Source organism: Neovison vison, chromosome 7 (genome assembly GCF_020171115.1).
Source record: "Neovison vison isolate M4711 chromosome 7, ASM_NN_V1, whole genome shotgun sequence".
NCBI classification, from domain to species: Eukaryota; Metazoa; Chordata; class Mammalia; order Carnivora; family Mustelidae; genus Neogale; species Neogale vison.
This window is the reverse complement of record NC_058097.1, coordinates 40,095,897-40,111,093: the sequence shown is the minus strand read 5'-3', so window position 1 is coordinate 40,111,093 and position 15,197 is coordinate 40,095,897. Positions and strand designations below refer to the sequence as shown.

Here is a 15,197-nt window from a genome sequence, read left to right as displayed (position 1 = left end):
AGTCACCAAAGGGAAAAGGTGCAAAGAAGTAGTCCAGAGGAAGCCAGATGCAAGCTTCCAAGTGTCCACTCCCCAGGGAGACGTACAGAACATCCTCAGTTTGTCTAGCAGTGAGTTATAACAGCAAATATGACAGGTGGACAACCTGAAAAGCTCTGTAGGGACTCAGGGCCCAGGATTTTTACTGGAAACTGGTCATGTAAATAACGCCAGGCCTACCACATGCCAGACTTCCAGAGTCCTAGAAGGAAAGCAGGTGTTCAGCCTAACCCATGTTGTTGCACAATTTAGACACAGGGAGCCATTGTGCAAATCCAAGCTCCTGACGAACATTGCAAGTCAGGGGCTGGCCTTGCAAGCGGGCCTTGCAGGGGACAGTGGTCTCCGCTGACATGCTGCGGTCATTCCCTTCTGCAGTTGGATATATCACAATTTATTCAGCCTTTTTCTACTGATCGACAGTTTGCAAAAAAGTGATGTGTCCTGAGGAGGTAACCTTGAGGTTTGTCTCTTGTTTCTGTACGTTCGCTGCTGAGAGGAGCCTGGATGGCAGTGGGGCGCGGACCAAGGCAGTGGGGTCCACAGACACTGCCTGTGGCATGGCATGCGACTTACTGGTGGTATTTCCCATTTTCTTACAGTGTGTGAAGGCCTTGGTTTACTACGATGTGCAGGCATGCAGACTAGACATCGGTAACGAGAAAGGGGACACCCCACTACACATAGCTGCACGGTGGGGCTACCAAGGCATCATAGAGACGCTGTTACAAAACGGAGCATCCACGGAGATCCAGAACAGGCTGAAAGAAACACCGCTAAAGTGTGCACTAAATTCAAAGGTAGCTTTGTTTTCATCTCAGAGCATCAGTATCGCTTAAAAAAACAACAAAAAAAAATCAATGTCCAAAGACTGGGTCTTGGCTGTGCTGGACAAGCAGTGCATTAGTGCCTGAGGCCCGAACTTGGCTTGCGCCCTTCCTGCTGCAGTTGGGATCTGGTCGTCCGTGGGTTTTTACTTATTTATATTATCTCCAGCTCTACCAGCAGTTTTTCTCAGTCTTGTTCCAAGAGATGGTCCCAGAAGGGTTGGCCCTGGCCCCTAAGTGCGGTCGGTTTCAGAGCAGGTGACGTGGTGGGGGAGCGGACATGGGGCAGAGGCTCTGGTGGAGAGAAGCAGGGACAGGGCCTGTGGCATGGGAGCGGCAGTCTGTCTTCCTGTTACTTCCGTCCTCAGCTCCGAGGTGCCTTCTTCTCTTCTGGCCGGTTCTGATCGTCGTTGCGTACGGTTTCTCATAACGAATCAGTCCTTTCCTGTTGGTGATTTCTGGAACCACGTCAGGGTCTGGCAGCGTGTCGTGAAAGTGCTCCGCTCATTAGCAGGTGGGGAATGGGGCGGGGGGATGGCGTGCCGAGGCCGGTTCTCTGTGCCTTGCCTCCCGCAGCCACTCCGGCCCAGGGGACGTCCCTGGAGAAGCGTGGCCAGCCCGAGGCCATCGGACCGTGTCCCGCGTGTGGTGGTTGTGTGTCCCACATGAGCGATGCCATCTTGATGCCGGCCTCTGGCCCTTTCCCTTTGCGCGGGCTCTGCCGTCCGCCTCGTGACCTTTTCCCGCCCACTCTTAGAGCTCCCAGCTCTGGTCCACGGGCTTCTCTCCAGGTGTTCACATCTCTTTCAAGGAGCGCAGTTTTTGTCTTTTGACCCGTTTATTGAGATATGATGGATGCACAAAAAGCCGAACTTATTTAATGTGTGCGACTCAGGGAGCTTAGGGATGAGTACACGCCTGTGGCACCCGGTCTGTGACCTGTGCCACGGATGCGCTCGTCACGTCCAGGTGTTTCCTCCCGCCCTCTTTCTGTCATGAGCAGTAGTACTATGTTGCGTGTGTCCTCCGAACACAGCACGAGGTCCACAGCGGCCGTCAGTCAAGGTGCGAAGCCCTGCTGCTCACCGCGGGTGGGCCCCCGCCCTGTCCCCCAGGCCCTTGCGGGGTCTCGGCTTTGGAGCAGCTGCAGCTGACGGGCCGGGGTGGTGTCACCGTTGGCCTGAGGTGTCCGTGAGGAGCAGGGGCACCTCCGCCGTGGTGGCTTCTCCCAGATGCCCCTTCCAAAGGGAGACAGGCAGAGCAGAGAGCAGACCGCCTTCTTGGCCCAGCTCTGAGCTGTTCCTGCTCAAGACCCCGGGCTGCCAGTGGGAAGGTCACACTGTCTGGGTGTGGGCTTCTGCGCCTGGGCTTCCCTCGTCCTCTGAGCCCGTCGCAGGAAGCCCCAGCTCCTGTTGGACAGCAGGGCCTGTGGAGTGGCTGTAGGAAGCCCCCGCCTGCTCCGTGTGGTCCTGTAGGAGCTCCCGCCCACTCGGGAGTTCTCCATCTTTCCAGGGGTGTGGTGGGGCTGCGTGACGCTCGGAGGAGATGGGCAGGCAGCTAGACGAACGGGTGACACTTCTCTGGCAACCTTTTCCAGTATTTTTCATGTCCCCTTCTCCTCCTAGATTCTGTCAATAATGGAAGCCCATCATCTGCCCTTGGAAAGAAGGAGGAAGTCTTCAGAGGTGAGTGAACGGGGCTGGGCTTGGGCACCCCCCCGGAGACCACGGCCTGCTCTCTGGCCCTCACGAGGCCCTTGGCCGCAGGTCCCCGTGCAGCCCCCTCAGCGCCTTGTGGACTCCATCAGCCAGGCCTCCTCCACCTCCAGCTTCTCCTCTGTGTTGGTGAGCTCCAGACAGGAGGAGCCCAAGAAGGACTACAGAGAGGTGAGGATCCCAGATGGGAGGGCGGATGCGAGGGCAGCCCTGTGTCGAGGCAACTGGTTAAAGAGCCAAGCACGACGAGGGCTGCCTAGTGGGCCTCCGCTGCCATTGCTGGGCCAGCGTGTGGGGCATGGCCCGGAGGGGAGCCCAGCCAGGAGCTCTCACCCTGCTCCTTGCATGTGCGGCTCCTGAAGCAGCTCTTTGCTTTGGGGATAGTGTGTGCGTGTGTGTGAGACAGAGGGAGAGAGGGGTGTCTTCTAGAAGAAGTCTAAGGAAGTCACCTGTGGGTATTCAGATCTACGATCATTTTACAAACTCAGTTCTCTGCCCTTACGTCCCACTGAGTAAGCATCCCTGTCAACCTGAGTGGTGGTCATCCAGTCTTGCCAACACGTTGTATTCTGTGAAAAGCAGTTTATAGCCATTTTTTTTTTCTTCTTCTCCATTTAACCTGTCTGTGAGCTCGCCCAGCATCAGCCCACAAAGCAGACCATCCTATGAACAGGCCACACTCCTCTGCCTGTTCCCCTGTGCACGGGGAGCCTCCCTGCCTCTGTGCATGGTGTTCGTCCTCTGCCACCCCCGAGCTGTGACCTGCACTTGGAGGGCCTGAAGAGCTTAGCTTGATGCGATGGCACAGGAGACAAAGCCAGGAGACACATTCCAGGGTCTAAGAGAGCCCTGGCATGGTTCCTGGTGTGCTCTTAGCTGTCAGATGATGAGGGCTGAGTACACGTGACCCTGTAGGCTTCATTCGCAGTGACCGGCGTCTTCCTTGGCCACGTCACCAGATCACTCCCCAGGCATCAGGGGGAGCTGGGTTCGGTATGCGCTGGTGCCCTGCTGGACAGCCCAGCCGGACAGTCTCAGGGATGTGCTTGCAAGATGCTGAATGAAGTGTTGAACCTCCACAGACCAAGAGACAAATGAGAGCTTCTGGGTTTTCTAGAACTACTTTATTATTGAAATCATTTCCTAACATTCTTTTTCCTTTACTTAAGGTAGAAAAACTCTTAAGAGCGGTTGCTGACGGAGATCTAGAAATGGTGAGTCTTGAGCAGCATGCCTAAAAAAGCTTGCTGTTATGAGAAGAGCTGAGCCTGTTTCTGGTCTCTGGTTCAGTCAGGAGCTACGTCCTGTTCGCATGGCAAGGCTGCATTTAGTAACCATGGGGTCACGTAGGTGTTCGTGTTTCCCTGTCATGTAAGGAAGCAGGTGGTCATAAAGCCGCACAGAAAGCCTTTCAGACGTCCAGGTTCCAGGAGGCTGCTGAGGTGTTGGCCAGCCCATCGTGTGTGGGAGCACAGAGTGTGGGCTCCAGTCCCGGTCCGCTAGCTGGGACCAGGGTGCTCAGGCAGGGCGGGTAGAGAGGAGGGGTGGGCGGGTGGAGTGGGTAGTGCCAGAGCCCAGAGGCCCTGCTGTGGCCCCTTGGAAATGGTGGGACCTGGGCAGGAGGCTGAGGTCTGAGGCATGGGAGTCCAAGGTGTTCCAGGTGTCCCGGTAGGGTGTTCCGATGAGGTGGTGCTGGCTGTTGGCTTGGGGAGGAGAAGGCCTGGCTGGGGGAGGGCGGTGTCTGCCCCAACCCTCCCTGCAGATGCCAGGGAACATCTAGTCAGGTCATGGAGAGCAGAGGCAGCCTTCCTTAGATTCCATGGATGGTTTCCCTGGCTTGCCTTTGGCTTCCTGAAAGGAAGTGTTTTCCACTTTAAAAGGAGCAGTAGCATAGGTTACTATGAGGACCTCAGAATAAATCATCTAATGAGGGAGCTTGATGCTGCTGTGTGCTTCAGGAGGGCCTTTTGCAGACGATCATGTATGAGGTGGAGCATAGAAGTTACTAGAGTCTGATTATGACCGCCTTGGGGATGTTCAGAATCTGACTGTAGTTTCCAATGTATTCGCTTTTATCAGTGCACCAGACTGACACCTGATCCCTCTGGGGAATGGGACAAGGATATCTATACTGTATTTGTCTTCTCATGAGACCGGTCCCAGGAGAACTCAGCATTGTTTGGAGGAAGAAGAGTAGGACTTCCTCAGGCCACTTGGAGCCCTGGTGTGAACTAGTGGCATAGTCTGTGAGGAGAAGCGATTATGACTGTCCCTGGGTCATGAATACCCACTCCTCCTCCTTCTGTGGGTGGGTGAGGGGGCTGAGGCCATTCTTGAAGGTGGTGAGCAGAGGCAGACAGCCTGGTGCCCAGGGGTCCCCACCCAAACTGATTTACCCACGTGACAGCCTCCAACCCCTGTCCGAGGCACCTGTCCCTGCTCCCCCCGTTCTTGTTCCCTCCCCTTGTCTGTCCCAGCTAGCCTGTTAGCTGAGGCTCCTGGGTCAAGGCCTTTGGGATTTCCATGCTCAGGGGTCAGGAGGTGGAAGGGATATGGAGGAGAGACTTTTGGGCTCGAAGGTGGCCTTCTTGAACCCCTTGTCACTCCCCACATGCACATGCTGACTTCCTCAGTGCTCGGAACCAGGCCTAGAAATGTATTCATGTGGTTGCCAGTTTTCAAATTTAATATTCTAGAGACTAGTTTCTACTACAACATAAATTTGACCTTTTTCTGGTAGTCTTCAGTGTGTTCATGTGTGGCTTCTGCGTGGCTAGTGCGTGGAGGGGATGCCGGAGTGGCGTCAGGGAGCCCCAGCGTAGGTTCTGACCACCGCTTCCTAGTTGTGTGGCTTTGGATGAGATTCCCTCTCAGAGTGAGTTTTCTCCCAGGTTAGAAGGGACGAGTGGTGTTTTTTTTTTTTTTTTTTTTAAGACTTTAGTTTATTTATTTGACAGACAGAGATCACAAGTAGGCAGAGAGGCAGGCAGAGAGAGAGAGGGAAACAGGCTCCCTGCTGAGCAGAGAGCCTGATGCGGGGCTCGATCCCAGGACCCTGGGATCATGACCCAAGCCGAAGGCAGAAGCTTATCCCACTGAGCCACCCAGGCGCCCTGGGATGAGTGGTTGTTGAAAGAGTACAATTAGATAATCCAAGCCCTGGTGCTTGTGAAATGCTCCAGGACCGGGAAGTGAAAGCAGCACCATGCTGTCACGCTGTTCTCTCTTAAGATAAAGGAATCTCTGGGGCGCGTGGGTGGCATGGTCGGTTAAACATCTGACTCTTGATTTCAGCTCAGGTTGTGATCTCAGGGTCCTGGGATCGAGTCCCACGTCAGACTCTGTTCAACTCGGAGTCTTTCGGATTCTTTCTCCCTCTCCCTCTGTCCCTCCCATTTGTGCTCACTTGCTCTCTAAAAGAAATAATTCTTAAAAAAAAAAAAAAAAGATGAAGGCGTTTGTACCACAAGTTGTAGAAATAGCAGCTAAAGTTCTCTGCATCACCAGTAAAAGGACTAAAATCACTGGTGGTTGAGGAAGTGTAGGCCCTGGTCTGGGAGCGGGTGTCTGTGAGAGTGTGTGTGTGTGTGTGTGTGTGTGTTGTGTGTGTAGGGGATGGAGGGAGGGAGAGATACTGTAGCTAGTAAAGGAGTTAAGGATGAGTTTTAAGCTCCCGTTTCTCCTTCCTGCCCAACACCAGGTGCGCTACCTTCTGGAGTGGACCGAGGAGGACCTGGATGAGCTGGAAGGTGCCATCAGCGTAGACAGTATTGAATTTTGTCACCCCCTGTGCCAGTGCCCGAAATGTGCTCCAGCTCAAAAGGTTTGGCTGTGCTTCCACTGCTGTGGCTGGGGGTGGGGATGGGGAGGCAAATAATTCTTCCCTGAGGGAAGTTGTCTGCTTCCCAGCTAGCTGGTTACTGAGTGGCTGTTAGCTAGCATCCCCTGAGTCGTGGTGAGGTTTAGTTGTTCAGCTCAGGGAGGAGGGAGGCTAACACGGGTGTGGATCTGGCTTGGGCGCCTTGCTTTCTGAATGGGCAGGTCAGGGAGCAGAGACAGGCACACGTGCTCAGTGTTTCAGCTGCTCTGCGGGCCCCTGAGTCACAAGGCAAGAGTCCATGGCTGAGGGTGTCTGTCCACATGGCTGCCAGTCCCCTGAGGAAGCTGCATTCGAGTTCCGTTGCCCAGAGTCTTTGCTTAAGTTGGTCCACCTTCTGCGGGAGGAGCCTCCCTCCAAATATAGAGGATCCTCTGTGTCCTTTACCCAGTCTCCCCAGTGGTAACAGCTTGCAAAGCCATAGGACTGTTTCTTATCCAGGATATTGACACAGGAACAGTTTACACATTTTATCCACAGTTATTTGATTTTACCTGTGCCCAGTATGCATGCATGTGGGTGCATGTGTGTTCACTTTTATCGCACACATAGCTTTGTGCATCAGCCACTACACTGAAGGTACCAACAAGCTCCCTCATCACGGGGAGAACTACTCACGTTGCCTTTCCCCATACCCATCTGCCCCCCTGCTGCCCCCTCAACCCTGAGTTAATTTTTGTACAACGTGTGAGATTGAGGTTGAGGTTCATTTTTTTTGCCTATGGATGTCCTCCTGTTTTCATCACTTGTTCAAAATACCATCCTTCCTCCGTTGACTTGCTGTCCCACCCTCGTTGATAATATACAGTGTGGGTCTCTCTGCAGGGTCTGTGTTCCATTCCATGGTCTGTGCATCTGTCCTTCCACCGGTTCCACACTGTCTTGATTACTGTAGCTAGAGGAAACTTTTGTATCAGGTAGAGTCATTCTTCATAACTTGCTCTTCTTTGCCAGGATCATTATAGCTACTCTAAGGCCTGTGGGTTTGTTTATGTCTATCAAAAATCTTACTAGGATTTTGGTAGGACTTGCATTAAAAACTGTAGATTAGGGATGCCTGTGTGGCTCAGTTAGTTAAGTGGCTTCTTTCGGCTCTGGTCATGATCCTGGGGTCTTGGGATTGAGTCCTACATCGGGCTCCTTGCTCAGCAGGGACCCTGCTTCTCTCTCTGCCTCTGCCTGCCACTCTGCCTACTTCTGCTCTGTCTCTGACAAAAAAATAAAGTCTTAAGACAAAAAAAAAAACCTTAAATAGATTAAGTTAGGGAGAAATGACATCTTTACTGTGCTGACTTCATGAACATGGTATATCTCCAAATATTCTGGCCACCTTTGATTTCTTCATCATTCTGTGATTTTTGGCATACAGATCCTGCCCATGTTCTCTTAAGTGTATACTTAAGTATTTCATTTTCTTTTGAAAAATTGTAGATGGTATTGTGTATAGATCATGTGCTTGTGTGCTAGCTATTCAACTCAATATGTATGTCCCATACTGAGAAAATTAGACTCTATAAAACAAGATAGAGTAGTGTTGTCCTTTGTATTATAAGATAATCTGGACTTTTTAAAAAAGCTTCACCATGGGTCATTCTAACCCAATAATACTGAAACGAGTGAAACTTCCATTCACATGTAGCTTTTTAGCTCGCTCCAGGGTCATTTGTACATTAGGGATGTACAGCTTTTGTTCTGTCCCAATGCTGCTGGATGGGGACAGCCCAAAGAATGATTTCCCCTGTGTAGACTGCCATAAAAAGCATAGGGATTAAAAAGGCAGATGATGTTCGGAAGGATACGATGTGCAGTGACTGTACTTGAGGCCCGGTCTTTGACTCTGTGGCCAGAAGCAGTTACTGTGTCTCCCTGTCACTGTTCTTCTTGCCTTTGTCCTAGACTCTGTTATTCCCCACCTCATAGTTCATTAGTTGTAACAAGAAACTGGATTACACATTAAAATAAATGCTAGATTTATTGAATAAATCTTACATCCTTTGCTTTTTTTTTTTTTTTTAAAGATTTTATTTATTTATTTGAGAGAGACACAGCAAGAGAGGGAACGCAAGCAGGGGGAGTGGGAAAGGGAGAAGCAGGCTTCTTGCCGAGCAGGGAGCCCGATGTGGGACTTGATCCCAGGATCCTGGGATCATAACCCAAGCTGAAGGCAGATGCTTTATGACTGAGCCACCCAGGTGCCCCCATTCTTTGCTTTTTTAAAACCTCTTTATCTCATTTTGAAATTTCTCCAAAAGACACAAAAAGTCATAAAAAAGACATTTCTGTGGAAATTGCTTCATGTCTATGACTTAGCTAACCACCCCCTGGCCCCACCCTCTTCTAGCCTACTGGTGTGTTTAGAGTATTTGCTTAAAAAAACCTTTATTGGGGACGCCTGGGTGGCTCAGTTGGTTAAGCGGCTGCCTTCGGCTCAGGTCATGATTCCAGCATCTTGGGATCAAGTCCCATATCGGGCTCCTTGCTTGGCGGGGAGCCTGCTTCTCCCTCTGCCTCTGTCTGCCATTCCACCTGCCTGTGCTCACTCTTTTGCTCTCTCGCTCTCTCTCACAAATAAATAAATAAAATCTTTTAAAAAACCAACCAACAAACAAAAAAAACCTTTACTGAATTACAATTTACACCCGATAAAGTCCTGTGTACCATGTACAGTGCGTTGAGTTTCTGCAGACACGTAAAAGCATGAAGCCATGATCGCAGTCTAGATCCAGAACTCTCCATCACTCCTGAGGGTTTTCTTGGGCATTTCCCCTTCCTCCCCAGGTCTGCTGTCTGTCATCACAGACCTGCTGGCATTTTCTAGAATTTTACATGGGTGGAAACCAGACAGGACATGCTCTTTTCAGTCTGGCTTCCTTCTGTCAGCGAATGTGTTGAGATCCACATGGGGTCAGTGGATTTCTTTCTTTTTATCGCTGGGTAGTATTTTGTTGACTATACTATAGCCTGTCAAATAACCTGTTGATGAGCATTTGAGTAGTTTCCTGTTTGGGGCTTTGTGAAGAAAGCTAGTGTGAACATTTGTGAGCAAGTCTGTGTATAAATGTGTGTTTCCTTGGGTAAATACCTTGGGCTGTAATTGCTGGATTATGTAGTAAGTGCGTGTGTAACTTGATAAGAAACTGCCAGCTTTCCAGAGTGATTTTCCATCTTCCATCTTCCTGCCACCAGGGTGTGAGAATTCTAGTTGCCTCACATCCTTGTGACTGACTGTTCAACTTCAGCCATTCCTGTAAGTGTGCAGTATTTCATTGCGTTTTTTTTCTCCCTACTTCTTCATCTGTTTGTTTTTAATTTTTTGAGGTTCAGTTTACATGCAGCAAAATTCACCCTTTTAACTCAGCATGCCGTTTTTCTGAGAGGGAACCTTTTTAATCATCAAAAAGTGAACTAGGCACGCCTGAGTGGCTCAGTGGGTTGGGCTGCTGCCTTCGGCTCAGGTCATGATCCTATGGTGCTGGGATTGAGCCCCGCATCGGACTCCCTGCTCAGGGGGGAGCCTGCTTCTCTCTCTGCCTCTGCCTACCACTCTGCCTGCTTGTGCACACTCTCGCTCTCTGACAAATAAATAAATATAATGTTTTTTTTAAAAAAAAAAGTGAACTAGATAACCAAAGTTTTCATCCTTGGGCAGTCACCTAGAAAGCTGATATAGCAATTTTATTATCAAATGTAGGATTCATTGTCATAATTCAGTGTTTGTTTTCAGTTGCATGGCTTATAAATGTTTTCTTTGTCCTTTTAATTCCTGATAGATTGTTCTCCTATTGGCCTGATGGGTTTCAAAACCACTGTGAACTGATACAGACCGTCTCCATGATAGAAACATGTGTCTTTTGTTTTTCCAAATCTTGTGCCTATCTTTTTTTTTTTTTAATTTTATTTATTTATTTGACAGAGATCACAAGTAGGCAGAGAGGCAGGCAGAGAGAGAGAAAGAGAGAGAGGAGGAAGCAGGCTCCCTGCTGAGCAGAGATCCCTGGGATCATGACCTGAGCCGAAGGCAGAGGCTTTAACCCACTGAGCCACCCAGGCACCCCTCCTTTATAGTTTTTGCTTTTTGTATCTTATTTAAGAAATCTTTGCTTATTGCAGTGTTGCTGGGATGTCTTGTGTACTCGCTTCAGGAAGTTTATAGTCTTAGCTCTTACGTTTAGGTTTATGTTACATTTTCAGTTTTGTATGTGGTGAGCTAAGGATTGATGTGCAGTTTTTCCATGTGTGGATAGCCTGTTGTTGAGATGCCATTTGTGGAACAGACTTCCTGTTTCTGGTTGAATCACCCTGGCATAAAGAGGGTCTTATTTCGGGGGACCTGCTCTCTTGAATATGGAAATAATCCTTTGGTACGGTTTACCTTCCTAAAGTTGTAGGAATTCACCTGTGTGTAGCCTGATTCTGGATCCCGCTGTGATCCCAAATTGTGCACAAGGACTCTTGGCAGGGTAGGTGGGCACCGATGGCTTCGATTCCTTCAGCCCAGTTTCTTAAATACTAATGACGTTTCTCTCTCTCCATCTGCATTTGCTAGAAGCTGGCAAAGATTCCTGCCAGTGGACTTGGTGTGAATGTGACCAACCAGGACGGCTCCTCCCCACTGCATGTTGCAGCTCTGCATGGGCGGGCGGAGCTCGTTCCCCTCCTGTTGAAACATGGTGCCAGCGTAGGGGCCAGAAATGCGAACCAAGCTGTCCCGCTCCACCTGGCCTGCCAGAAGGGCCACTTCCAGGTACAGAGTCTTTCTCCTGGGCAGAGGGCATGGGTGCTTGCTCTTGGTGGGAGCTGTCCGTGCTGGGAATGCTGCAGAGAGGCAAATTCGGGGGCGGGCCCAGAGCACAGACACATGTCCTTCTTCCCAGCCCCAAGATTCTGCGCTGCCCAGGGCAGGACTGCTTAGCAAGAGAATGCAGAATTCTTGTGGTTCTGGGGTGGGCCTTCCCCCTTCCCCTCCCTGCTCATCCACATCCCGCACTCCACTGCTAAGCACCTCTCAGTGGCACAGAGGCCCTATCCTGATTCGGACGCCAGCAGGAGCCGTTTTTGTTGCATGGGTGTTGGTCATTGAGGGCTCTGCCTGCAGCTTGGCACCTTTCATCCCCACAGCTCTTGTTCTTTGTCAGACAGTTTAGGACTTTGTTATTTTGTTTTTAAAGATTATATTTATTTATTTGAGAGAGAGAGAGAGAAAGCACAAGCAGGGGGAAGGGCAGAGGGAGAAGCAGACTCCTCGATGACCAGGAAGCCAACACGGGGCTCGATCCCAGGACCCTGGGATCATGACCTGACCTGAGCTGAAGGCAGATGCTTAGCTGACTGTGCAACCCAGGCACCCCAGTTTAGTACTTTGTAGTGAACGACCCTAAGGCGGAGGTACAGGAAAGTGTTGGGGTCTGTTATCAAAGGAACGAGACTGAGACAAAGTGAAAGTTATGCAAAGCCTTATTCTATGCCAAGCATTAGAAGTCAGACTGACCGACCAGGGCCGCCTCCAAAGAGAGTGACCCCCCTCCCGACCTCACAGGCTGGTTTTATAGGGCATAACCGCAGACCCAAGGTATGTGGCTTCTATTGTTAAGGCGTTTACTCCCGGAATCGATACCCAGAACCATACCAGGAACTACTGGGGCGTTTATTCCTGGAATGAAATCCGTGGATGTAAACAACAGTATGGCTACCGAGGCAATATGGAGTTGCTCTGGCTAAGCAGGCCCTAATAATTAAACAGGTTTTAATATTAAATTGGCCCTAACAAGAGAATTGTGAAATGATTGACTTTTTCAAAGTCCTGTATTTCTTTCTGAAAATTGCCTCTTTAAAACAATTTTTCCCTTATAGCTCTACTGTAAGCTTTTAAAGGCAGGAACCAGAGGTTCCTGGCTGGCTTAGTTGGTAGAGTGTGTGACTCCTGATCTCAGGGTCATGAGCTCAAACTCCATGTGGGGTGTAGAGTTTACTTAAAAAAAAAAAAAAAAAAAAAAAATATATATATATATATATATATATACACACACACACACACACACATATATATATATATATATATATAAAATATATATAAATAAAAGACAGGAACCAAATCAGGTCTTCCATCTTTGTGACACCTAACATTGCACTTCAATTGCCAGTGTCCCAATCTACAGAACTGGAGTGATAATTCCAGTCCACCATAGGGCAGGTCTAAGAATGAAATAGAAAAAAAAAAAAAAAGTGCCTCCCACATTGCCTGGTGGAGGAGAACACCAGCAAATGTCTGTTGCACCCTGCTTCAGTTGATCGGCGTTCTGAGAGTCAGACATGTGTCCAAAGAGCCTTCCAAATAAATTAGAGAAAAGTCAAAAGGATATCCTGTTAGAGGATTTTTTTCCTCAGATTTAATTTTTTAAAAAAGGTTTTTATTTATTTATTTGAGAGAGAGAGACAGTGAGAGAGAGCATGAGAGGGGAGAAGCAGACTCCCCGTGGAGCCAGGAGCCCAATGGGGCCTCAATCCTGGGACTCTGGGATCATGACCTAGTTGAAGGCAGTTGCTAAACCAACTGAGCCACCAAGGTGCCCCACAGATTTAACTAAGGCTGGAATTTTCTCTTCTCTGGGATAGGTGGTGAGGTATCTATTGGATTGTAATGCAAAACCCAATAAAAAGGATATGAGTGGAAACACACCCCTCATTTACGCTTGTTCCAATGGCCACCATGAAGTCGCGGCACTGCTGTTACAGGTAAGGGCCTCCCAGCCCTGGAGCTGCCGGTACTCGTCGGTCGTGGGTGCTTCATTTCCTGGCATTCCCTTTTTTCTTTTTTTTAGAGAAAGAGAAGCCGCGCACGGGAGTTGGGGTTGGGGGAGGGGCAGAAGGAGAAAGAGAGAATCTCAAGCAGACTCCATACCTAGCGCGGAGCCTGACATAGGGCTCAATCTCACAACCCTGAGACCATGACCTGAGCCAAAATCAAGAGTTGGTTGCTTAGAGACTATGGACTCTGAAAAACAATCTGAGGGGTTTGCAGTGGTGGGGGGGGTGGGAGGTTGGGGTACTAGGTGGTGGGTATTATAGAGGGCACAGCTTGCATGGAGCACTGGGTGTGGTGAAAAAATAATGAATACTGTTTTTCTGAAAATAAATAAATTGAAAAAAAAAAAAAAAAAGAGTTGGTTGCTTAACCGACTGAGCCATCCAGGACCCCTCTGGCATTTCTTTTGATTGCACTGTTCCTCCTTCTAGCACGGGGCCTCCATTAACGTCTCTAACAATAAGGGTAACACAGCACTGCACGAGGCCGTGATAGAGAAGCACGTCTTCGTGGTGGAGCTGCTGCTGCTTCACGGGGCGTCAGTGCAGGTCTTGAACAAGAGGCAGTGCACCGCCATGGACTGTGCTGAGCAGGTGAGTGGGCGCGCCCGTGCGGCTCACTCGGGTTCAACCACATCTGAAATAGCTGGAGCCGACCTTTGAATCGGGATGCTGGGCTAAGGCCGTGTGCCGGGAGTGTGCGGTGGGTTGAATACCCAGTCCTTGGTCCCCGGGTCAGAGGTGGCCTGCTCAGGGAGCCAGGACTTGGGCTTTCAGGGCTCGCTTTCGAAGGGCTAAGTGGAGGTGCTCCCCCGGCCACTGCAGGTGGCAGCGCCCTGCAGTGGTCCGGGGCTGGTCCGGGGCTCACGCTCCCTGGGCTGGGACTGCCTCTGGGGTCTTAGCACAATACACAATGTTCATTCAGTTGTGGTTCTAAGTCTCCTGGAGATCCTCTCTCTGTAAGGGGAATCGTGATGAGCAGGTCAGCCCTCCTTCCCGTGCTGTGGGTGTTTGCGCAGGGTACTGGTGAGGAGAAGGCCTCCTCTCCTGGGAGAAGCAAGCCCTCTATTGTCATCATTTTCACATAGAGTCTTTCTGTTTTCGACTCTGGGTAGACAGCTGGTAGGCTGTTAAATGACATGGTGTCATGTAAAAGTCACCATAAACCCAGCATACTCATAGGCTTATCACGTTAATTTTCAGTGACATTTCCTAACAGAATCAAAGTATTTTAAACCTTCCTTGAGTACTTTATTATTTTTTTTTTTAAAAGTGCTGGGCTGGCGAAAACCCTGGGATAACTCTGGAGTGAGAGATGCCGTTCTCCGCCCCATCGCACAGGGCAGCTAGGTACCGGCCGGGGTTCCCTTGTAGAGGCAGACCCAGGATCCAGGGGCAGGGCTGCTCTCACCACGAGGCTCTCTGGCGTCAGCTTTGTGTATACCTGACTGCTCAGCTTCTCCGCCCAGCTGCACCAGTATTGACAGATTAAAAACAAACTGTAACCTGCTAAGAATTAAAGATTAACTGTTAACCTTTTCCCTTTCCAATTGTAGAATTCAAAAATAATGGAATTACTTCAGGTAGTACCGAACTGCATGGCCTCAGCTGATGATGTTGGCGAAGCAGACCACAAGGAGTACGTGACTGTTAAGATCAGGAAGAAATGTAAGAATTTACATTCTCTCTGTAATTTTCAACATGGGCATGTTTGGAAATTCATGAGTAGTCGCTGGTACTTATTTGTGAGTGTGGAATGTCATTATATTCACGACTGGGCGTGGGATAGGGCACCAAAGAAACATATGTTACAGCCTCACTCATCAGCTTGTTTTGCTACTGGTTTTCTGGTTGACTGGGATGATGCTTCCTAAGGGAATAGGGTGGCCACTCCAAGCCTCACCTTTGACGGCTCAGGCCTTCCCTGCCAGCTGGAGA

The 15,197-nt window shown here is 49.8% G+C and overlaps 1 protein-coding gene across 4 annotated transcripts in view; it reads left to right on the top strand.

Moving 5' to 3' along the window:
* ANKRD27 (ankyrin repeat domain 27) overlaps window positions 1-15,197 on the top strand; it is a 51,305-nt gene that overhangs the window by 32,544 nt on the left and 3,564 nt on the right. For all 4 annotated transcript variants that reach the window (XM_044256254.1, XM_044256253.1, XM_044256256.1 and 1 more), the window contains 9 exons: window positions 642-839; window positions 2,492-2,551; window positions 2,633-2,752; window positions 3,751-3,795; window positions 6,282-6,404; window positions 11,005-11,202; window positions 13,071-13,190; window positions 13,692-13,853; window positions 14,816-14,927. In XM_044256254.1, coding sequence (XP_044112189.1) covers window positions 642-839; window positions 2,492-2,551; window positions 2,633-2,752; window positions 3,751-3,795; window positions 6,282-6,404; window positions 11,005-11,202; window positions 13,071-13,190; window positions 13,692-13,853; window positions 14,816-14,927 — 1,138 coding nt within the window. The remainder of the gene's footprint in view (window positions 1-641; window positions 840-2,491; window positions 2,552-2,632; window positions 2,753-3,750; window positions 3,796-6,281; window positions 6,405-11,004; window positions 11,203-13,070; window positions 13,191-13,691; window positions 13,854-14,815; window positions 14,928-15,197) is intronic.